The 24,701-nt window shown below is 47.5% G+C and overlaps 1 protein-coding gene across 2 annotated transcripts in view; it reads left to right on the forward strand.

Moving 5' to 3' along the window:
• Positions 1–7,963: 7,963 nt before the first annotated feature.
• The window catches only part of LOC118936826 (uncharacterized), a 17,155-nt gene continuing 417 nt past the window's right edge, over positions 7,964–24,701 (forward strand). Inside the window, exons 1-8 of one of the 2 annotated variants that reach the window (XM_090209771.1) lie at positions 7,964–8,399; positions 9,219–9,440; positions 15,714–15,962; positions 17,633–17,746; positions 21,260–21,352; positions 23,218–23,253; positions 23,455–23,493; positions 24,631–24,701. The exon at positions 24,631–24,701 is cut by the window's right edge and continues 417 nt beyond it. In XM_090209771.1, coding sequence (XP_090065897.1) covers positions 8,312–8,399; positions 9,219–9,440; positions 15,714–15,962; positions 17,633–17,746; positions 21,260–21,352; positions 23,218–23,253; positions 23,455–23,493; positions 24,631–24,686 — 897 coding nt within the window. In that variant the 5' untranslated portion in view covers positions 7,964–8,311 and the 3' untranslated portion in view covers positions 24,687–24,701. Of the gene's footprint in view, positions 8,400–9,218; positions 9,441–15,713; positions 15,963–17,632; positions 17,747–21,259; positions 21,819–23,217; positions 23,254–23,454; positions 23,494–24,630 lie in introns of those variants that run through there. The other variant, XM_090209770.1, reaches the window with a different exon arrangement.

Raw genomic sequence — 24,701 nt, forward strand, 5'->3', positions numbered from 1 at the left:
ATGGACTAGAGGTAGAGGACTGAATCCAGGACGTGTTGGCATTACCAGGTCATTAAGGAGTAGTGTTACCACCTGGATGGACTAGAGGTAGAGGACTGAATCCAGGACGTGTTGTCATTACCAGGTCATTCATTAAGGAGTAGTGTTACCACCTGGATGGACTAGAGGTAGAGGACTGAATCCAGGACGTGTTGTCATTACCAGGTCATTAAGGAGTAGTGTTACCACCTGGATGGACTAGAGGTAGAGGACTGAATCCAGGACGTGTTGGCATTACCAGGTCATTAAGGAGTAGTGTTACCACCTGGATGGACTAGAGGTAGAGGACTGAATCCAGGACGTGTTGGCATTACCAGGTCATTAAGGAGTAGTGTTACCACCTGGATGGACTAGAGGTAGAGGACTGAATCCAGGACGTGTTGGCATTACCAGGTCATTAAGGAGTAGTGTTACCACCTGGATGGACTAGAGGTAGAGGACTGAATCCAGGACGTGTTGTCATTACCAGGTCATTCATTAAGGAGTAGTGTTACCACCTGGATGGACTAGAGGTAGAGGACTGAATCCAGGACGTGTTGTCATTACCAGGTCATTAAGGAGTAGTGTTACCACATGGATGGACTAGAGGTAGAGGACTGAATCCAGGACGTGTTGGCATTACCAGGTCATTAAGGAGTAGTGTTACCACCTGGATGGACTAGAGGTAGAGGACTGAATCCAGGACGTGTTGGCATTACCAGGTCATTAAGGAGTAGTGTTACCACCTGGATGGACTAGAGGTAGAGGACTGAATCCAGGACGTGTTGGCATTACCAGGTCATTAAGGAGTAGTGTTGCCACCTGGATGGACTAGAGGTAGAGGACTGAATCCAGGACGTGTTGTCATTACCAGGTCATTAAGGAGTAGTGTTACCACCTGGATGGACTAGAGGTAGAGGACTGAATCCAGGACGTGTTGTCATTACCAGGTCATTAAGGAGTAGTGTTACCACCTGGATGGACTAGAGGTAGAGGACTGAATCCAGGACGTGTTGTCATTACCAGGTCATTAAGGAGTAGTGTTACCACCTGGATGGACTAGAGGTAGAGGACTGAATCCAGGACGTGTTGGCATTACCAGGTCATTAAGGAGTAGTGTTACCACCTGGATGGACTAGAGGTAGAGGACTGAATCCAGGACGTGTTGTCATTACCAGGTCATTAAGGAGTAGTGTTACCACCTGGATGGACTAGAGGTAGAGGACTGAATCCAGGACGTGTTGTCATTACCAGGTCATTCATTAAGGAGTAGTGTTACCACCTGGATGGACTAGAGGTAGAGGACTGAATCCAGGACGTGTTGGCATTACCAGGTCATTAAGGAGTAGTGTTACCACCTGGATGGACTAGAGGTAGAGGACTGAATCCAGGACGTGTTGTCATTACCAGGTCATTAAGGAGTAGTGTTACCACCTGGATGGACTAGAGGTAGAGGACTGAATCCAGGACGTGTTGGCATTACCAGGTCATTCATTAAGGAGTAGTGTTACCACCTGGATGGACTAGAGGTAGAGGACTGAATCCAGGACGTGTTGTCATTACCAGGTCATTAAGGAGTAGTGTTACCACCTGGATGGACTAGAGGTAGAGGACTGAATCCAGGACGTGTTGGCATTACCAGGTCATTCATTAAGGAGTAGTGTTACCACCTGGATGGACTAGAGGTAGAGGACTGAATCCAGGACGTGTTGGCATTGCCAGGTCATTCATTAAGGAGTAGTGTTACCACCTGGATGGACTAGAGGTAGAGGACTGAATCCAGGACGTGTTGGCATTACCAGGTCATTAAGGAGTAGTGTTACCACCTGGATGGACTAGAGGTAGAGGACTGAATCCAGGACGTGTTGGCATTACCAGGTCATTCATTAAGGAGTAGTGTTACCACCTGGATGGACTAGAGGTAGAGGACTGAATCCAGGACGTGTTGGCATTACCAGGTCATTCATTAAGGAGTAGTGTTACCACCTGGATGGACTAGAGGTAGAGGACTGAATCCAGGACGTGTTGGCATTACCAGGTCATTAAGGAGTAGTGTTACCACCTGGATGGACTAGAGGTAGAGGACTGAATCCAGGACGTGTTGTCATTACCAGGTCATTAAGGAGTAGTGTTACCACCTGGATGGACTAGAGGTAGAGGACTGAATCCAGGACGTGTTGTCATTACCAGGTCATTCATTAAGGAGTAGTGTTACCACCTGGATGGACTAGAGGTAGAGGACTGAATCCAGGACGTGTTGGCATTACCAGGTCATTAAGGAGTAGTGTTGCCACCTGGATGGACTAGAGGTAGAGGACTGAATCCAGGACGTGTTGTCATTACCAGGTCATTAAGGAGTAGTGTTACCACCTGGATGGACTAGAGGTAGAGGACTGAATCCAGGACGTGTTGGCATTACCAGGTCATTAAGGAGTAGTGTTACCACCTGGATGGACTAGAGGTAGAGGACTGAATCCAGGACGTGTTGTCATTACCAGGTCATTAAGGAGTAGTGTTGCCACCTGGATGGACTAGAGGTAGAGGACTGAATCCAGGACGTGTTGTCATTACCAGGTCATTCATTAAGGAGTAGTGTTACCACCTGGATGGACTAGAGGTAGAGGACTGAATCCAGGACGTGTTGTCATTACCAGGTCATTAAGGAGTAGTGTTACCACCTGGATGGACTAGAGGTAGAGGACTGAATCCAGGACGTGTTGGCATTACCAGGTCATTAAGGAGTAGTGTTACCACCTGGATGGACTAGAGGTAGAGGACTGAATCCAGGACGTGTTGTCATTACCAGGTCATTAAGGAGTAGTGTTACCACCTGGATGGACTAGAGGTAGAGGACTGAATCCAGGACGTGTTGGTATTACCAGGTCATTAAGGAGTAGTGTTACCACCTGGATGGACTAGAGGTAGAGGACTGAATCCAGGACGTGTTGTCATTACCAGGTCATTAAGGAGTAGTGTTACCACCTGGATGGACTAGAGGTAGAGGACTGAATCCAGGACGTGTTGGCATTACCAGGTCATTCATTAAGGAGTAGTGTTGCCACCTGGATGGACTAGAGGTAGAGGACTGAATCCAGGACGTGTTGGCATTACCAGGTCATTAAGGAGTAGTGTTACCACCTGGATGGACTAGAGGTAGAGGACTGAATCCAGGACGTGTTGGCATTACCAGGTCATTAAGGAGTAGTGTTACCACCTGGATGGACTAGAGGTAGAGGACTGAATCCAGGACGTGTTGTCATTACCAGGTCATTAAGGAGTAGTGTTGCCACCTGGATGGACTAGAGGTAGAGGACTGAATCCAGGACGTGTTGTCATTACCAGGTCATTAAGGAGTAGTGTTACCACCTGGATGGACTAGAGGTAGAGGACTGAATCCAGGACGTGTTGTCATTACCAGGTCATTAAGGAGTAGTGTTGCCACCTGGATGGACTAGAGGTAGAGGACTGAATCCAGGACGTGTTGTCATTACCAGGTCATTAAGGAGTAGTGTTACCACCTGGATGGACTAGAGGTAGAGGACTGAATCCAGGACGTGTTGGCATTACCAGGTCATTCATTAAGGAGTAGTGTTACCACCTGGATGGACTAGAGGTAGAGGACTGAATCCAGGACGTGTTGTCATTACCAGGTCATTAAGGAGTAGTGTTACCACCTGGATGGACTAGAGGTAGAGGACTGAATCCAGGACGTGTTGGCATTACCAGGTCATTAAGGAGTAGTGTTACCACCTGGATGGACTAGAGGTAGAGGACTGAATCCAGGACGTGTTGGCATTACCAGGTCATTAAGGAGTAGTGTTACCACCTGGATGGACTAGAGGTAGAGGACTGAATCCAGGACGTGTTGGCATTACCAGGTCATTAAGGAGTAGTGTTACCACCTGGATGGACTAGAGGTAGAGGACTGAATCCAGGACGTGTTGTCATTACCAGGTCATTAAGGAGTAGTGTTACCACCTGGATGGACTAGAGGTAGAGGACTGAATCCAGGACGTGTTGGCATTACCAGGTCATTCATTAAGGAGTAGTGTTACCACCTGGATGGACTAGAGGTAGAGGACTGAATCCAGGACGTGTTGGCATTACCAGGTCATTAAGGAGTAGTGTTACCACCTGGATGGACTAGAGGTAGAGGACTGAATCCAGGACGTGTTGTCATTACCAGGTCATTAAGGAGTAGTGTTACCACCTGGATGGACGAGAGGTAGAGGACTGAATCCAGGACGTGTTGTCATTACCAGGTCATTAAGGAGTAGTGTTACCACCTGGATGGACGAGAGGTAGAGGACTGAATCCAGGACGTGTTGTCATTACCAGGTCATTCATTAAGGAGTAGTGTTACCACCTGGATGGACTAGAGGTAGAGGACTGAATCCAGGACGTGTTGGCATTACCAGGTCATTAAGGAGTAGTGTTACCACCTGGATGGACTAGAGGTAGAGGACTGAATCCAGGACGTGTTGTCATTACCAGGTCATTAAGGAGTAGTGTTACCACCTGGATGGACGAGAGGTAGAGGACTGAATCCAGGACGTGTTGGCATTACCAGGTCATTAAGGAGTAGTGTTGCCACCTGGATGGACTAGAGGTAGAGGACTGAATCCAGGACGTGTTGTCATTACCAGGTCATTAAGGAGTAGTGTTACCACCTGGATGGACTAGAGGTAGAGGACTGAATCCAGGACGTGTTGTCATTACCAGGTCATTAAGGAGTAGTGTTACCACCTGGATGGACTAGAGGTAGAGGACTGAATCCAGGACGTGTTGTCATTACCAGGTCATTCATTAAGGAGTAGTGTTGCCATCTGGATGGACTAGAGGTAGAGGACTGAATCCAGGACGTGTTGGCATTACCAGGTCATTCATTAAGGAGTAGTGTTACCACCTGGATGGACTAGAGGTAGAGGACTGAATCCAGGACGTGTTGTCATTACCAGGTCATTAAGGAGTAGTGTTGCCACCTGGATGGACTAGAGGTAGAGGACTGAATCCAGGACGTGTTGTCATTACCAGGTCATTAAGGAGTAGTGTTGCCATCTGGATGGACTAGAGGTAGTTTCTTATAATAGTCATTGAGGCTCCGTTGTCTGTTACCTGTGGTCGGACTGAATCCAACGGGCCTCACTGTCAAATCCACGAAGGTAAGAGAACAAGTGCACTCTGGGAGGAAGGACAGAGGACTTGGGGGGGACAGAGGAGATTGAGCCCGAAGTGACCACCAGCGCCTTCCTGTGGACAATGTCATGAATTGCAACCTGTGATGTGGATAAATACATTTAAAAGACACTTTCTGGTCTGAAACGACGTGTGTGTGTGTAGAGTGTGTGTGTGTGTGTGTGTGTGTGTGTGTGTGTGTGTGTGTGTGTGTGTGTGTGTGTGAGCTCCTCCTCTGCTGTGGAGAGAGAAGTTGTTTTCAGGTCCTCATGTTCTCAGAGTCTCTGGTTCACTCCCAAATGGCACCCTATCCCCTACATAGTGCACTACTTTAGAACAGAGCCCTATGGCACCCTATTCCCTACATAGTGCAATACTTTAGACCAGAGCCCTATAGCACCCTATTCCCTACATAGTGCACTACTTTAGACCAGGGTTGATAAGGAATAGGGTGTATAGGTCTCGCTCTCTCTCTCTGTCCCTACTAGATAACAGGACTTTACCTTAACGCCAACAACGATGAGACAGCCTATAGGGAGGAGGTCAGAGACCTGGTGGTACCAGGATAACAACCTCTCCCTCAACGATGAGACAGCCTACAGGGAGGAGGTCAGAGACCTGGTGGTACCAGGACAACAACCTCTCCCTCAACGATGAGACAGCCTATAGGGAGGAGGTCAGAGACCTGGTGGTACCAGGACAACAACCTCTCCCTCAACGATGAGACAGCCTATAGGGAGGAGGTCAGAGACCTGGTGGTACCAGGATAACAACCTCTCCCTCAACGATGAGACAGCCTACAGGGAGGAGGTCAGAGACCTGGTGGTACCAGGATAACAACCTCTCCCTCAACGATGAGACAGCCTACAGGGAGGAGGTCAGAGACCTGGTGGTACCAGGACAACAACCTCTCCCTCAACGATGAGACAGCCTATAGGGAGGAGGTCAGAGACCTGGTAGTACCAGGACAACAACCTCTCCCTCAACGATGAGACAGCCTATAGGGAGGAGGTCAGAGACCTGGCCGTGTGGTGCCAGGACAACAACCTCTCCCTTAACGTGATCAAGACTAAGGGGATGATTGTGGACTACAGGAAAAGGAGGACCGAGCACGCCCCCATTCTCAATGACGGGGCTGTAGTGGAGCAGGTTGAGAGCTTCAAGTTCCTTGGCGTCCACATCAACAACAAACTAGAATGGTCCAAACACACCAAGACAGTCATGAAGAGGGCACGACAGAACCTTTTCCTCCTAAGGAGACTGAAAAGACTTGGCATGGGTCCCCAGATCCTCAAAAGGTTCTACAGCTGCACCATCGAGAGCATCCTGACCGGTTGCATCACTGCCTGGTACGGCAACTGCTCAGCCTCCGACCTCAAGGCACTATAGAGGGTAGTGTGAACGGCCCAGTACATCACTGGGGACAAGCTGCCTGCCACCCAGGACCTCTACACCAGGCGGTGTCAGAGGCTTCTGAACAGCTTCTACCCCCAAGCCATAAGACTCCTGATCATCTAATCAAATGACTACCCATACTATTTGCATTGACCCCCACCCCCCCCTCTTCAATGCAGCTGCTACTCTCTGTTGTCATCTATGCATAGTCACTTTAATAACTCTACCTACATGTACATATTACCTCAACTAACCGGGGCCTCTGCACATTGACTCTGTACTGATACCCCCTGTATATAGCCTCCACACTGACTCTGTACCGGTACCCCCTGTATATAGCCTCCACATTGACTCTGTACCCGGTACTCCCTGTATATAGCCTCCACATTGACTCTGTACCGTAACACCCTGTATATAGTCTCCACATTGACTCTGTACCGGTACCCCCTGTATATAGCCTCCACATTGACTCCACAATCAGCATTTCACTGTGAGGTCTACTACACCTGTTGTATTCAGCATTTCACTGTGAGGTCTACTACACCTGTTGTATTCAGCATTTCACTGTGAGGTCTACTACACCTGTTGTATTCAGCATTTCACTGTAAGGTCTACTACACCTGTTGTATTCAGCATTTCACTGTCAGGTCTACTACACCTGTTGTATTCAGCATTTCACTGTGAGGTCTACTACACCTGTTGTATTCAGCATTTCACTGTGAGGTCTACTACACCTGTTGTAGTCACTATTTCACTGTGAGGTCTACTACACCTGTTGTATTCAGCATTTCACTGTGAGGTCTACTACACCTGTAGTATTCAGCATTTCACTGTAAGGTCTACTACACCTGTTGTATTCAGCATTTCACTGTGAGGTCTACTACACCTGTTGTATTCAGCATTTCACTGTGAGGTCTACTACACCTGTTGTATTCAGCATTTCACTGTGAGGTCTACTACACCTGTTGTATTCAGCATTTCACTGTCAGGTCCACTACACCTGTTGTATTCAGCATTTCACTGTCAGGTCCACTACACCTGTTGTATTCAGCATTTCACTGTCAGGTCTACTACACCTGTTGTATTCAGCATTTCACTGTCAGGTGAAATTGTATTCAGGAACAAATCATATTTTATTTGACATAAACAGAGCATTTGCAATTACTTAACCTAGTGTTCTAGAACACAGAACATTCTTACTAAACAAACCTCATTACCCAGAGTCCCTCAGGAGAGAAGCAATTCACAATAATCATCTTTCTCTCTTTCTATCTCCAACTCTCTGTCTTTCTCCCACTCTCTGTATCTCTGTTGCTCTTCTCTCTTTCCACTTCTCTCTCTCTCTAAGACAGTGTCAGGAAGTGACAGAGGAAGTGGAGTAGTGAGCCACAGTGTGTAACGTTCTCTGGTTTCTCTGTTCATAGACGAGGCGAGACAGAGAGAGGAGGGAGACAGACAGCGAGAGAGAGAGAGAGAGAGACAGACAGACAGACAGAGAGAGAGACAGACAAAGAGAAAGACAGCCAGAGAGACAGACAGACAGAGAGAGAGACAGACTGAGAGAGAGAGACAGACAGAGAGACAAAGAGAGAGACAAAGAGACAGAAAGACAGAGCGAGACAGACAGAGAGAGTATACTACTGAACTGTGTCTCGTCGAGGAACAGACAGAGAGAGAGACAGAATACTACACGTGTCTGTCTGACCGTGTGTCATGCGTTACCATGACGAGAGAAGCACTCATCAAACTCTTCATCCTCATCCTCCTCGCCTTCATCATCTGTCTCCCAGAGTTCTTCACTTCACACAGAGGTATTTATTTTCGTATTTATTATGGATCCCCATTAGCTGTTGCCAAAACAGCAGCTACTCTTCCTGGGGTTTATTATGGATCCCCATTAGCTGTTGCCAAAACAGCAGCTACTCTTCCTGGGGTTTATTATGGATCCCCATTAGTTCCTGCCAAAACAGCAGCTACTCTTCCTGGGGTTTATTATGGATCCCCATTAGTTCCTGCCAAAACAGCAGCTACTCTTCCTGGGGTTTATTATGGATCCCCATTAGTTCCTGCCAAAACAGCAGCTACTCTTCCTGGGGTTTATTATGGATCCCCATTAGTTCCTGCCAAAACAGCAGCTACTCTTCCTGGGGTTTATTATGGATCCCCATTAGCTGTTGCATAAAACAGCAGCTACTCTTCCTGGGGTTTATTATGGATCCCCATTAGCTGTTGCATAAAACAGCAGCTACTCTTCCTGGGGTCCAGCAAAATAAAGACAGTTTATACAATTTTAAAACATTACAATACATTCACAGATTTCACAATACACTGTGTGCCCTCAAAATAATCTGACAGATTAACAGACAGACACACACGTTTGTGACAGAAAGTGTGTGTTTGTGTGTGTGTGTGTGTGTGTGTGTGTGTGTGTGTGTGTGTGTGTGTGTGTGTGTGTGTGTGTGTGTGTGTGTGTGTGTGTGTGTGTGTGTGTGTGTGTGTGTGTGTGTGTGTGAGAAAGACGGGGTTGTGAAACATACACCCTTTATCGTAACCGAGATCACTGACACAGGAAATATGACACAAACAGATACTTGAAACGTCACCTCTCTCTCTCTCTCTCTCTGCTGCAGCGAGGGTAAACTTCCACTGTGTGACCTTTGACCCCTGCGGGGACCAGGAAGTGCCAACGCAGTGCGACCCCGGGCTGACCCCTGCGGGACAGAACTCCAACCGGAGCGTCGAGGAGAAGCCCGTCTGTAACACCGGGAGGACGGGAGGTTCTGGAGTGAGCTGGTTGCTGTGTGACACGGAGACGGACCCGCCCGCTCTCCGTGGCAACGCCTCGCTGTCAGGTGGGCGGGGACTTCAGTTGGACGATCGACAGTTTAGACGGACCATTCGTTGATCGTACATCGATTGATTAACAGTTGATATTAAATAGTAGCTCTGTTTCCATCAAATTGGCAATATTTAAAGATCAGTATGAAGAGAAGAGGCATTTCCACCAAACGGGACATTTTGAGGATAAACAAAACTGAGTGATGATGTAGGACACGTAGAAACACATTTTTTGGGGGGGGGGGGGGGGGGGGGGGGTTTCATGTACCGAATAACAATCTGAAAGGTCAATGTGTTTCCATCGCATTTTCAACAATAATGTTTGGTCACAACAAAAACTGCTGTGTTAAATAACCAAATGTGCTGTGGTCTTGACACCTGGTTAAAGATCCCACCGTGTCAATCAGTTAAAGATCCCACCGTGTCAAACAGTTAAAGACCCCACCGTGTCAAACAGTTAAAGACCCCACCGTGTCAAACAGTTAAAGATCCCACCGTGTCAAACAGTTAAAGATCCCACCGTGTCAAACAGTTAAAGACCCCACCGTGTCAAACAGTTAAAGATCCCCCCGTGTCAAACAGCCGACCAGTTAAAGATCCCACCATGTCAAACAGTTAAAGATCCCACCGTGTCAAACAGTTAAAGATCCCACCATGTCAAACAGCCGACCAGTTAAAGATCCCACCGTGTCAAACAGCCGACCAGTTAAAGATCCCACCATGTCAAACAGTTAAAGATCCCACCGTGTCAAACAGTTAAAGATCCCACCATGTCAAACAGCCGACCAGTTAAAGATCCCACCGTGTCAAACAGCCGACCAGTTAAAGATCCCACCATGTCAAACAGTTAAAGACCCCACCGTGTCAAACAGTTAAAGACCCCACCGTGTCAAACAGTTAAAGACCCCACCGTGTCAAACAGTTAAAGATCCCCCCGTGTCAAACAGCCGACCAGTTAAAGATCCCACCGTGTCAAACAGTTAAAGACCCCACCGTGTCAAACAGTTAAAGATCCCACCGTGTCAAACAGTTAAAGACCCCACCGTGTCAAACAGCCGACCAGTTAAAGATCCCACCGTGTCAAACAGTTAAAGATCCCCCCGTGTCAAACAGCCGACCAGTTAAAGACCCCACCGTGTCAAACAGTTAAAGATCCCACCGTGTCAAACAGCCGACCAGTTAAAGACCCCACCGTGTCAAACAGCCGACCAGTTAAAGTCCCCACCGTGTCAAACAGCCGACCAGTTAAAGATCCCACCGTGTCAACCAGTTAAAGATCCCACCGTGTCAAACAGTTAAAGACCCCACCGTGTCAAACAGTTAAAGATCCCACCGTGTCAAACAGTTAAAGACCCCACCGTGTCAAACAGTTAAAGACCCCACTGTGTCAAACAGTTAAAGACCCCACCGTGTCAAACAGTTAAAGACCCCACCGTGTCAAACAGTTAAAGACCCCACCGTGTCAAACAGTTAAAGACCCCACCGTGTCAAACAGTTAAAGACCCCACCGTGTCAAACAGCCGACCAGTTAAAGACCCCACCGTGTCAAACAGCCGACCAGTTAAAGAACCCACCGTGTCAAACAGTTAAAGATCCCACCGTGTCAAACAGCCGACCAGTTAAAGACCCCACCGTGTCAAACAGCCGACCAGTTAAAGATCCCACCATGTCAAACAGTTAAAGATCCCACCGTGTCAAACAGTTAAAGATCCCACCATGTCAAACAGCCGACCAGTTAAAGATCCCACCGTGTCAAACAGCCGACCAGTTAAAGATCCCACCATGTCAAACAGTTAAAGACCCCACCGTGTCAAACAGTTAAAGACCCCACCGTGTCAAACAGTTAAAGACCCCACCGTGTCAAACAGTTAAAGATCCCCCCGTGTCAAACAGCCGACCAGTTAAAGATCCCACCGTGTCAAACAGTTAAAGACCCCACCGTGTCAAACAGTTAAAGATCCCACCGTGTCAAACAGTTAAAGACCCCACCGTGTCAAACAGCCGACCAGTTAAAGATCCCACCGTGTCAAACAGTTAAAGATCCCCCCGTGTCAAACAGCCGACCAGTTAAAGACCCCACCGTGTCAAACAGTTAAAGATCCCACCGTGTCAAACAGCCGACCAGTTAAAGACCCCACCGTGTCAAACAGCCGACCAGTTAAAGTCCCCACCGTGTCAAACAGCCGACCAGTTAAAGATCCCACCGTGTCAACCAGTTAAAGATCCCACCGTGTCAAACAGTTAAAGACCCCACCGTGTCAAACAGTTAAAGATCCCACCGTGTCAAACAGTTAAAGACCCCACCGTGTCAAACAGTTAAAGACCCCACTGTGTCAAACAGTTAAAGACCCCACCGTGTCAAACAGTTAAAGACCCCACCGTGTCAAACAGTTAAAGACCCCACCGTGTCAAACAGTTAAAGACCCCACCGTGTCAAACAGTTAAAGACCCCACCGTGTCAAACAGCCGACCAGTTAAAGACCCCACCGTGTCAAACAGCCGACCAGTTAAAGAACCCACCGTGTCAAACAGTTAAAGATCCCACCGTGTCAAACAGCCGACCAGTTAAAGATCCCATCGTGTCAAACAGTTAAAGATCCCACCGTGTCAAACAGCCGACCAGTTAAAGACCCCACCGTGTCAAACAGTTAAAGACCCCACCGTGTCAAACAGTTAAAGATCCCACCGTGTCAAACAGTTAAAGATCCCACCGTGTCAAACAGTTAAAGACCCCACCGTGTCAAACAGTTAAAGACCCCACCGTGTCAAACAGTTAAAGATCCCACCGTGTCAAACAGCCGACCAGTTAAAGATCCCACCGTGTCAACCAGTTAAAGATTCCACCGTGTCAACCAGTTAAAGATCCCACCGTGTCAAACAGTTAAAGACCCCACCGTGTCAAACAGTTAAAGATCCCACCGTGTCAAACAGCCGACCAGTTAAAGATCCCATCGTGTCAAACAGTTAAAGATCCCACCGTGTCAAACAGCCGACCAGTTAAAGACCCCACCGTGTCAAACAGTTAAAGATCCCACCGTGTCAAACAGTTAAAGATCCCCCCGTGTCAAACAGTCGACCAGTTAAAGACCCCACCGTGTCAAACAGTTAAAGATCCCACCGTGTCAAACAGTTAAAGACCCCACCGTGTCAAACAGTTAAAGACCCCACCGTGTCAAACAGCCGACCAGTTAAAGACCCCACCGTGTCAAACAGCCGACCAGTTAAAGACCCCACCGTGTCAAACAGTTAAAGACTCCACCGTGTCAAACAGTTAAAGATCCCACCGTGTCAAACAGTTAAAGACCCCACCGTGTCAAACAGCCGACCAGTTAAAGATCCCACCGTGTCAAACAGTTAAAGATCCCACCGTGTCAAACAGTTAAAGACCCCACCGTGTCAAACAGTTAAAGACCCCACCGTGTCAAACAGTTAAAGATCCCACCATGTCAAGCAGTTAAAGATCCCCCCGTGTCAAACAGCCGACCAGTTAAAGATCCCACCGTGTCAAACAGTTAAAGATCCCACCGTGTCAAACAGTTAAAGACCCCACCGTGTCAAACAGTTAAAGACCCCACCGTGTCAAACAGTTAAAGATCCCACCATGTCAAACAGTTAAAGATCCCCCCGTGTCAAACAGCCGACCAGTTAAAGATCCCACCGTGTCAAACAGTTAAAGATCCCCCCGTGTCAAACAGCCGACCAGTTAAAGACCCCACCGTGTCAAACAGCCGACCAGTTAAAGACCCCACCGTGTCAAACAGTTAAAGATCCCCCCGTGTCAAACAGCCGACCAGTTAAAGACCCCACCGTGTCAAACAGTTAAAGATCCCCCCGTGTCAAACAGCCGACCAGTTAAAGACCCCACCGTGTCAAACAGTTCAAGATCCCACCGTGTCAAACAGTTAAAGACCCCACCGTGTCAAACAGTTAAAGACCCCACCGTGTCAAACAGCCGACCAGTTAATGACCCCACCGTGTCAAACAGTTAAAGATCCCCCCGTGTCAAACAGTCGACCAGTTAAAGACCCCACCGTGTCAAACAGTTAAAGATCCCACCGTGTCAAACAGTTAAAGACCCCACCGTGTCAAACAGTTAAAGACCCCACCGTGTCAAACAGCCGACCAGTTAAAGACCCCACCGTGTCAAACAGCCGACCAGTTAAAGACCCCACCGTGTCAAACAGTTAAAGACTCCACCGTGTCAAACAGTTAAAGATCCCACCGTGTCAAACAGTTAAAGACCCCACCGTGTCAAACAGCCGACCAGTTAAAGATCCCACCGTGTCAAACAGTTAAAGATCCCACCGTGTCAAACAGTTAAAGACCCCACCGTGTCAAACAGTTAAAGACCCCACCGTGTCAAACAGTTAAAGATCCCACCATGTCAAACAGTTAAAGATCCCCCCGTGTCAAACAGCCGACCAGTTAAAGATCCCACCGTGTCAAACAGTTAAAGATCCCACCGTGTCAAACAGTTAAAGACCCCACCGTGTCAAACAGTTAAAGACCCCACCGTGTCAAACAGTTAAAGATCCCACCATGTCAAACAGTTAAAGATCCCCCCGTGTCAAACAGCCGACCAGTTAAAGATCCCACCGTGTCAAACAGTTAAAGATCCCCCCGTGTCAAACAGCCGACCAGTTAAAGACCCCACCGTGTCAAACAGCCGACCAGTTAAAGACCCCACCGTGTCAAACAGTTAAAGATCCCACCGTGTCAAACAGTTAAAGACCCCACCGTGTCAAACAGTTAAAGACCCCACCGTGTCAAACAGCCGACCAGTTAATGACCCCACCGTGTCAAACAGTTAAAGATCCCCCCGTGTCAAACAGTCGACCAGTTAAAGACCCCACCGTGTCAAACAGTTAAAGATCCCACCGTGTCAAACAGTTAAAGATCCCCCCGTGTCAAACAGTCGACCAGTTATAGATCCCACCGTGTCAAACAGTTAAAGATCCCACCGTGTCAAACAGTTAAAGATCCCACCGTGTCAAACAGTTAAAGACCCCACCGTGTCAAACAGTTAAAGATCCCACCGTGTCAAACAGTTAAAGACCCCACCGTGTCAAACAGTTAAAGACCCCACCGTGTCAAACAGTTAAAGACCCCACCGTGTCAAACAGTTAAAGATCCCACCGTGTCAAACAGTTAAAGACCCCACCGTGTCAAACAGTTAAAGACCCCACCGTGTCAAACAGTTAAAGATCCCACCGTGTCAAACAGTTAAAGATCCCACCGTGTCAAACAGTTAAAGACCCCACCGTGTCAAACAGTTAAAGACCCCACCGTGTCAAACAGTTAAAGACCCCACCGTGTCAAACAGTTAAAGATCCCCCCGTGTCAAACAGCCGACCAGTTAAAGATCCCACCGTGTCAAACAGTTAAAGATCCCACCGTGTCAAACAGTTAAAGACCCCACCGTGTCAAACAGCCGACCAGTTAAAGATCCCACCGTGTCAAACAGTTAAAGATCCCACCGTGTCAAACAGTTAAAGACCCCACCGTGTCAAACAGTTAAAGATCCCACCGTGTCAAACAGCCGACCAGTTAAAGACCCCACCGTGTCAAACAGTTAAAGATCCCACTTCCTGTTTCCATCACATCTGTCGTGGTTATGACATTACTTCATAAAAACTGTGAATGGAAACGTTTTTATTGACTGAAAACGTTGGATTTTACTCTTCACCTTTCCTTTCCCCATCCTCTCATCCCCCTCTCTTCTTCTCCTCTATTTTCCCCTCTCATCTCCTGGCTCCTTGGCCCCCCTCCTCTTCTCGCCTCCCCTCTTCCTCCTCTTCTCTCTTCTCTCCTTGCCTCCCCTCCTCCTCATTTCCTCCTCTTCTCTTCTTGCCTCCCCTCCTCCTCTCTCCTCTTCTCTTTCTTGCCTCCCCTCTTCCTCCTCTTCTCTCTTCTCTCCTTGCCTCCCCTCCTCCTCATTTCCTCCTCTTCTCTTCTTGCCTCCCCTCCTCCTCTCTCCTCTTCTCTTTCTTGCCTCCCCTCTTCCTCCTCTTCTCTCTTCTCTCCTTGCCTCCCCTCCTCCTCATTTCCTCCTCTTCTCTTCTTGCCTCCCCTCCTCCTCTCTCCTCTTCTCTTTCTTGCCTCCCCTCTTCCTCCTCTTCTCTCTTCTCTCCTTGCCTCCCCTCCTCCTCATTTCCTCCTCTTCTCTTCTTGCCTCCCCTCCTCCTCTCTCCTCTTCTCTTTCTTGCCTCCCCTCTTCCTCCTCTTCTCTCCTCTCTCCTTGCCTTCCCTCCTCCTCCTTTCACCTCTCCTCCCCTCCATCTCTCCAGGAAGGAGGGTGTCGCTATCAGTGTTGTCTGAAGGAGGGAACGCGACTTTGTACGGCTTCCTGACAGAGGAGAAGAAAGAGGAGAAGAAAGAGGGGGAGGAAGAAGGACAAGGATTCATCTACTGCTGTTTTCGAACCCCGCCTCTTTCCATACCAACCAATCACAGCCAGTGTCTCCTTCATCTCCACACCCAAGGAACCAATGAGACAGCTGTAAAGTCTGACCTGCCCTGGACACGGCCACCTAGAAGTGAGTAGAGTTTGATCCCATGTGGCTCAGTTGGTAGGTGGAGCATAATGATACACAGAAGAAAGTTATTTTGTTTCTGGCCATTTTGAGCCTGTCATCGAACCCACAAAATGCTGATGCTCCAGATACTCAACTAGTCTAAAGAAGGCCAGTTTTATTGCTTCTTTAAATCAAAACATTAGTTTTCAGCTGTGCTAACATAATTGCAAAAGGGTTTTCTAATGATCAATTAGCCTTTTAAAATTATAAACTTGGATTAGCTAACACAACGTGCCATTGGAACACAGGAGTGATGGTTGCTGATAATGGGCCTCTGGACGCCTATGTAGATATTCCATAAAAAATCAGCCGTTTACAGCTACAATAGTCATTTACAACATTAACAATGTCTACACTGTATTTCTGATCAATTTGATGTTATTTTAATGGACAAAAAAGGTTATATTTACAATGGTGTTTGTTCTTCACTGGTTGCCCTTTTCTCGTGGCAACAGGTCACACATCTTGCTGCTGTGATGTCACACTGTGGAATTTCCCCCAGTAGATATGGGAGTTTATTAAAATTGGATTTGTTTTTTCGAATTCTTTGTGGGTCTGTGTAATCTGAGGGAAATATGTGTCTCTAATATGGTCATACATTGGGCAGGAGGTTAGGAAGTGCAGCTCAGTTTCCACCTCATTTTGTGGACAGTGTTGCACATAGCCTGTCTTCTCTTGAGAGCCATGTCTGCCTACGGCGGCCTTTCTCAATAGCAAGGCTATGCTCACTGAGTCTGTACATAGTCAAAGCTTTCCTTAAGTTTGGGTCAGTCACAGTGGTCAGATATTCTGCCACTGTGTCCTCTCTGTTTAGGGTCAGTCACAGTGGTCAGGTATTCTGCCACTGTGTCCTCTCTGTTTAGGGTCAGTCACAGTGGTCAGGTATTCTGCCACTGTGTCCTCTCTGTTTAGGGTCAGTCACAGTGGTCAGGTATTCTGCCACTGTGTCCTCTCTGTTTAGGGTCAGTCACAGTGGTCAGGTATTCTGCCACTGTGTACTCTCTGTTTAGGGTCAGTCACAGTGGTCAGGTATTCTGCCACTGTGTCCTCTCTGTTTAGGGTCAGTCACAGTGGTCAGGTATTCTGCCACTGTGTCCTCTCTGTTTAGGGTCAGTCACAGTGGTCAGGTATTCTGCCGCTGTGTACTCTCTGTTTAGGGTCAGTCACAGTGGACAGGTATTCTGCCACTGTGTACTCTCTGTGTAGGGTCAGTCACAGTGGTCAGGTATTCTGCCACTGTGTACTCTCTGTTTAGGGGCAGGTATTCTGCCACTGTGTTCTCTCTGTTTAGGGCCAAATAACATTCTAGTTTGCTCTGTTTTTTTGTTAATTCTTTCCAATATAACCCTAACCCTCTCTCTGTCTCTGTCTCTCTCCTACCCCTCCTCCCCCCCTCTCTCTCTCCTCCCCCTCTCTCTGTCTCTCTCTCTCTGTCTGTCTCTCTCTCTCTGTCTGTCTCTCTCTCTTCCCCCTCTCTCTCTCTTCCCCCTCTCTCTTTCTTCTTCCCCCTCTCTCTCTCTCTCTCCCCCCCTCCTCCCCTCTCCATCTCCCCCCCTCCTCCCCTCTCCCCCTCTCCCCTCCCTCTCCCCCCTCCCTCCCTCCCCCCCCCTCCCTCTCCCCGCTCTCTCTAGGTGAGTGGTTGTGTGTCTTCAGGGTGGCGTGGTTGGTCCTGGTGGTTGTGGTCATGTTGACCGTCCTCACCACGGTCCTGGGTCTGATCTACTGGAGGACTCGCTGCTGTCGAAGTGAGTCACACACACACACACACAGTCTCGTATAACTAACCTTGTGGGGACACACACACACACACACACCGTCTCGTATAACTAACCTTGTGGGGACACACAGACACACACACACACACACACACACACACACACACACACACACACACACAGTCTCGTATAACTAACCTTGTGGGGACACACAGACACACACACACACACAGTCTCGTATAACTAACCTTGTGGGGACACACAGACACACACACACACAGTCTCGTATAACTAACCTTGTGGGGACACACACACACACACACACACACACACACACACACACACACACACACACACAGTCTCGTATAACTAACCTTGTGGGGACACACAGACACACACACACACACACACACAGTCTCGTATAACTAACCTTGTGGGGACACACAGACATACACACAGTCTTGTTTAACTAACCTTGTGGGGACACACAGACACACACACACAGTCTTGTATAACTAACCTTGTGGGGACACACAGACATACACACACAGTCTGGTTTAACTAACCTTGTGGGGACACACAGACACACACACACAGTCTTGTATAACTAACCTTGTGGGGACACACAGACACACACACACAGTCTTGTATAACTAACCTTGTGGGGACACACACACACAGTCTTGTATAACTAACCTTGTGGGGACACACTTACCCTAAACACACAGTCTTGTTTAACTAACCTTGTAGGGACACACTTACCCTAAACACACAGTCTTGTATAACTAACCTTGTGGGGACACACTTACCCTAAACACACAGTCTTGTATAACTAACCTTGTGGGGACACACTTACCCTAAACACACAGTCTTGTATAACTAACCTTGTGGGGACACACTTACCCTAAACACACAGTCTTGTATAACTAACCTTGTGGGGACACACTTACCCTAAACACACAGTCTTGTATAACTAACCTTGTGGGGACACACTTACCCTAAACACACAGTCTTGTTTAACTAACCTTGTGGGGACACACTTACCCTAAACACACAGTCTTGTATAACTAACCTTGTGGGGACACACTTACCCTAAACACACAGTCTTGTATAACTAACCTTGTGGGGACACACTTACCCTAAACACACAGTCTTGTATAACTAACCTTGTGGGGACACACTTACCCTAAACACACAGTCTTGTATAACTAACCTTGTGGGGACACACTTACCCTAAACACACAGTCTTGTATAACTAACCTTGTGGGGACACACTTACCCTAAACACACAGTCTTGTATGACTAACCTTGTGGGGACACACTTACCCTAAACACACAGTCTTGTATAACTAACCTTGTGGGGACACACTTACCCTAAACACACAGTCTTGTATAACTAACCTTGTGGGGACACACTTACCCTAAACACACAGTCTTGTTTAACTAACCTTGTGGGGACACACTTACCCTAAACACACAGTCTTGTATAACTAACCTTGTGGGGACACACTTACCCTAAACACACAGTCTTGTTTAACTAACCTTGTGGGGACACACTTACCCTAAACACACAGTCTTGTATAACTAACCTTGTGGGGACACACTTACCCTAAACACACAGTCTTGTATAACTAACCTTGTGGGGACACACTTACCCTAAACACACAGTCTTGTATAACTAACCTTGTGGGGACACACAGACACACATCTTAAACAAATTAAAAAGTCTTTATGTACATGGGTTGAAATTAAATTATTTCCCTCTCCCTCTTCTCCTTTCTCCCCTCTCTCTCTCCTACCCCTCCCTCTTCTCCTTTCTCCCCTCTCTCTCTCCTACCCCTCCCTCTTCTCCTTTCTCCCCTCTCTCTCTCCTACCCCCTCCCTCTTCTCCTTTCTCCCCCTTCTCTCTCCCCTTCCACCCAACCCTCCTCTTCTCCTTTCTCCCCCTTTCTCTCTCCTACCCCTCCCTCTTCTCCTTTCTCCCCTCTCTCTCTCCTACCCCTCCCTCTTCTCCTTTCTCCCCTCTCTCTCTCCTACCCCTCCCTCTTCTCCTTTCTCCCCCTTTCTCTCTCCTACCCCTCCCTCTTCTCCTTTCTCCCCTCTCTCTCCTACCCCTCCCTCTTCTCCTTTCTCCCCCTCTCTCTCTCCTACCCCTCCCTCTTCTCCTTTCTCCCCTCTCTCTCTCCTACCCCTCCCTCTTCTCCTTTCTCCCCTCTCTCTCTCCTACCCCTCCCTCTTCTCCTTTCTCCCCTCTCTCTCTCCTACCCCTCCCTCTTCTCCTTTCTCCCCTCTCTCTCTCCTACCCCTCCCTCTTCTCCTTTCTCCCCTTTCTCTCTCCTACCCCTCCCTCTTCTCCTTTCTCCCCTTTCTCTCTCCTACCCCTCCCTCTTCTCCTTTCTCCCCTTTCTCTCTCCTATCCCTCCCTCTTCTCCTTTCTCCCCTCTCTCTCTCCTACCCCTCCCTCTTCTCCTCTCTCCCCTCTCTCTCTCCTACCCCTCCCTCTTCTCCTTTCTCCCCTTTCTCTCTCCTACCCCTCCCTCTTCTCCTTTCTCCCCTTTCTCTCTCCTACCCCTCCCTCTTCTCCTTTCTCCCCTCTCTCTCTCCTACCCCTCCCTCTTCTCCTTTCTCCCCTTTCTCTCTCCTACCCCTCCCTCTTCTCCTTTCTCCCCTCTCTCTCTCCTACCCCTCCCTCTTCTCCTTTCTCCCCTTTCTCTCTCCTACCCCTCCCTCTTCTCCTTTCTCCCCTTTCTCTCTCCTACCCCTCCCTCTTCTCCTTTCTCCCCTCTCTCTCTCCTACCCCTCCCTCTTCTCCTTTCTCCCCTCTCTCTCTCCTACCCCTCCCTCTTCTCCTTTCTCCCCTCTCTCTCCTACCCCTCCCTCTTCTCCTTTCTCCCCCTTTCTCTCTCCTACCCCTCCCTCTTCTCCTTTCTCCCCCTTCTCTACCTTCCCCTTCCTCTCTGCTACCCCTCCCTCTTCTCCTTTCTCCCCCTTTCTCTCTCCTACCCCTCCCTCTTCTCCTTTCTCCCCCTTCTCTGCCTTCCCCTTCCTCTCTGCTACCCCTCCCTCTTCTCCTTTCTCCCCCTTTCTCTCTCCTACCCCTCCCTCTTCTCCTTTCTCCCCCTCTCCCTCTCCTACCCCTCCCTCTTCTCCTTTCTCCCCCTCTCCCTCTCCTACCCCTCCCTCTCCTCCTTTCTCCCCTCCTTCTCTGCCTTTCCCTTCTCCCTCTCCTACCCCCCCTCTCCTCCTTTCCCCCCCTTCTCTGCCTTCCCCTCTCCCTCTCCTACCCCTCCCACTCCTCCTTTCTCCCCCCATTTTCTGCCTTCCCCTCTCCCTCTCCTACCCCTCCCTCTTCTCCTTTCCCCCCCCTTCTCTGCCTTCCCCTCTCCCTCTCTCCCTCTCCTACCCCTCCCTCTTCTCCTTTCTCCCCCCCTTCTCTGCCTTTCCCTTCTCCCTCTCCTACCCCCCCTCTCCTCCTTTCCCCCTTCTCTGCCTTCCCCTCTCCTTCTCCTACCCCCCCCTCTCCTCCTTTCTCCCCCCTCCCAGAGGAGCCCAGAGTGTATCCAGCCAGTGTGTTCCGGACCAGAGGATTCAACACGGACCTCCCTGATGTCTCTGTTTCACTACATCACTCCTCAGGTACCTCTCTCTCTCTATCCCCGCTCTCCCTGTCCCTCTCTCTCCCCTTCTCTCCCTATCCCTCTCTCTCTCTCCCTATCCCTCTCTCTCCCCCTCTCCCTATCACTCTCTCTCTCTCCCTATCTCTCTCTCTCCCTATCCCTCTCTCTCTCTCCCTATCCCTCTCTCTCCCCCTCTCCCTATCACTCTCTCTCTCTCCCTATCTCTCTCTCTCCCTATCCCTCTCTCTCTCTCCCTATCTCTCTCTCTCCCCCTCTCTCCCTATCTCTCTCTCTCCAACAGCAGAAAACAACAGAATAGCCTGCATCCCAAATGGCATCCTACCCTATGGTCACTGCACTATATAGGGAATAGAGCCCTATGGTCACTGCACTATATAGGGAATAGAGCCCTATGGTCACTGCACTATATAGGGAATAGAGCCCTATGGTCACTGCACTATATAGGGAATAGAGCCCTATGGTCACTGCACTATATAGGGAATAGAGCCCTATGGTCACTGCACTATATAGGGAATAGAGCCCTATGGTCACTGCACTATATAGGGAATAGAGCCCTATGGTCACTGCACTATATAGGGAATAGAGCCCTATGGTCACTGCACTATATAGGGAATAGAGCCCTATGGTCACTGCACTATATAGGGAATAGAGCCCTATGGTCACTGCACTATATAGGGAATAGAGCCCTATGGTCACTGCACTATATAGGGAATAGAGCCCTATGGTCACTGCACTATATAGGGAATAGAGCCCTATGGTCACTGCACTATATAGGGACTAGTGGGGCTAGAGACAGGCACTACACTTCTCCGTTCAGTAGTGGGGCTAGAGACAGGCACTACACTTCTCCGTTCAGTAGTGGGGCTAGAGACAGGCACTACACTTGTCTGTTCAGTAGTGGGGCTAGAGACAGGCACTACACTTCTCCGTTCAGTAGTGGGGCTAGAGACAGGCACTACACTTGTCTGTTCAGTAGTGGGGCTAGAGACAGGCACTACACTTCTCCGTTCAGTAGTGGGGCTAGAGACAGGCACTACACTTGTCTGTTCAGTAGTGGGGCTAGAGACAGGCACTACACTTCTCCGTTCAGTAGTGGGGCTAGAGACAGGCACTACACTTGTCTGTTCAGTAGTGGGGCTAGAGACAGGCACTACACTTCTCCGTTCAGTAGTGGGGCTAGAGACAGGCACTACACTTCTCCGTTCAGTAGTGGGGCTAGAGACAGGCACTACACTTGTCCGTTCAGTAGTGGGGCTAGAGACAGGCACTACACTTGTCTGTTCAGTAGTGGGGCTAGAGACAGGCACTACACTTCTCCGTTCAGTAGTGGGGCTAGAGACAGGCACTACACTTGTCTGTTCAGTAGTGGGGCTAGAGACAGGCACTACACTTCTCCGTTCAGTAGTGGGGCTAGAGACAGGCACTACACTTGTCTGTTCAGTAGTGGGGCTAGAGACAGGCACTACACTTCTCCGTTCAGTAGCTGGGATAGAGACAGGCACTACACTTCTCCGTTCAGTAGTGGGGCTAGAGACAGGCACTACACTTGTCTGTTCAGTAGCGAGTCTAGAGACAGGCACTACACTTCTCCGTTCAGTAGTGGGGCTAGAGACAGGCACTACACTTGTCTGTTCAGTAGTGGGGCTAGAGACAGGCACGACACTTCTCCGTTCAGTAGGAGAAGTGTGAAACGTACATGTAGCATGTAGATATACATTTCACAAGAATGACACATTTAACTTATCCCAGTGTTCAGTAATTGTTAGCTTGGTGAACTATATTTTCAGAGTAGCTTCCTCAACTGTGTGTGTGTGTGTGCGTGTGTGTGCGTTGTAGTAGTAATGTTGTGTTTTCAATGAACAGGCCTGTTGTCACCTATTCATGAAGAGAAGACTGCAGGTAAGGAACACACACACACACACACACACACACACACACACACACACACACACACACACAGGAACACACAGGAACACACACACAGGAACACACACACACAGGAACACACACACACACACACACACAGGAACACACACACACACACAGGAACACACACACAGGAACACACACACTGACCTTGCTACGTGTGTGTGTTCTCAGAAGACGAGCCTCGTCAGGGTTACTACGGTAATGACACAGGTGAGAGTTCTAAAGACAATGTTCATTAATTAATACCTATAATAATATATAAATACCTATAATATATATATAAATACCTATAATGATATATATATATTAATACCTATAATATATATATAAATACCTATAATGATATATATATATTAATACCTATAATATATCTATAAATACCTATAATATATATATAAATACCTATAATGATATATATATATTAATACCTATAATATATATATAAATACCTATAATGATATATATATATTAATACCTATAATATATCTATAAATACCTATAATATATATATAAATACCTATAATGATATATATATATTAATACCTATAATATATATATAAATACCTATAATGATATATATATATTAACACCTATAATAATATATAAATACCTATAATATATATATAAATACCTATAATGATATATATATATTAATACCTATAATATATCTATAAATACCTATAATATATATATAAATACCTATAATGATATATATATATTAATACCTATAATATATCTATAAATACCTATAATATATATATAAATACCTATAATAATATATATATATTAATACCTATAATATATATATAAATACCTATAATGATATATATATATTAATACCTATAATATATCTATAAATACCTATAATGATATATATATATTAATACCTATAATATATATATTAATACCTATAATATATATATATTAATACCTATAATATATCTATAAATACCTATAATATATATATAAATACCTATAATGATATATATATATTAATACCTATAATATATATATTAATACCTATAATATATATATATTAATACCTATAATATATCTATAAATACCTATAATATATATATAAATACCTATAATGATATATATATTAATACCAACTAACATCTCTCTCTCTCTCTCTGTCTCTCTTTCTTTCTTTCTCTGTGTCTCTCTCTCTGTGTCTCTGTCTCTCTCTGTATCTCTGTCTCTCTCTGTGGCTCTGTCTCTCTCTGTGTCTCTGTCTCTCTGTGTCTCTGTCTCTCTGTGTCTCTCTGTGTCTCTGTCTCTCTCTGTCTCTTTGTCTCTCCCTCTCTCTCTCACTCTGTGTCTCTCTCTCTCTGTCTCTCCCTCCAGCGCTCCACCACCGTGGCCACCCTCTCCACTCATCCCTTTCTCCCGAAGAGCTCTAGATGAACAGAGCAGAA

Source organism: Oncorhynchus mykiss, chromosome 19 (genome assembly GCF_057628025.1).
Source record: "Oncorhynchus mykiss isolate SJ-2025 chromosome 19, ASM5762802v1, whole genome shotgun sequence".
NCBI classification, from domain to species: Eukaryota; Metazoa; Chordata; class Actinopteri; order Salmoniformes; family Salmonidae; genus Oncorhynchus; species Oncorhynchus mykiss.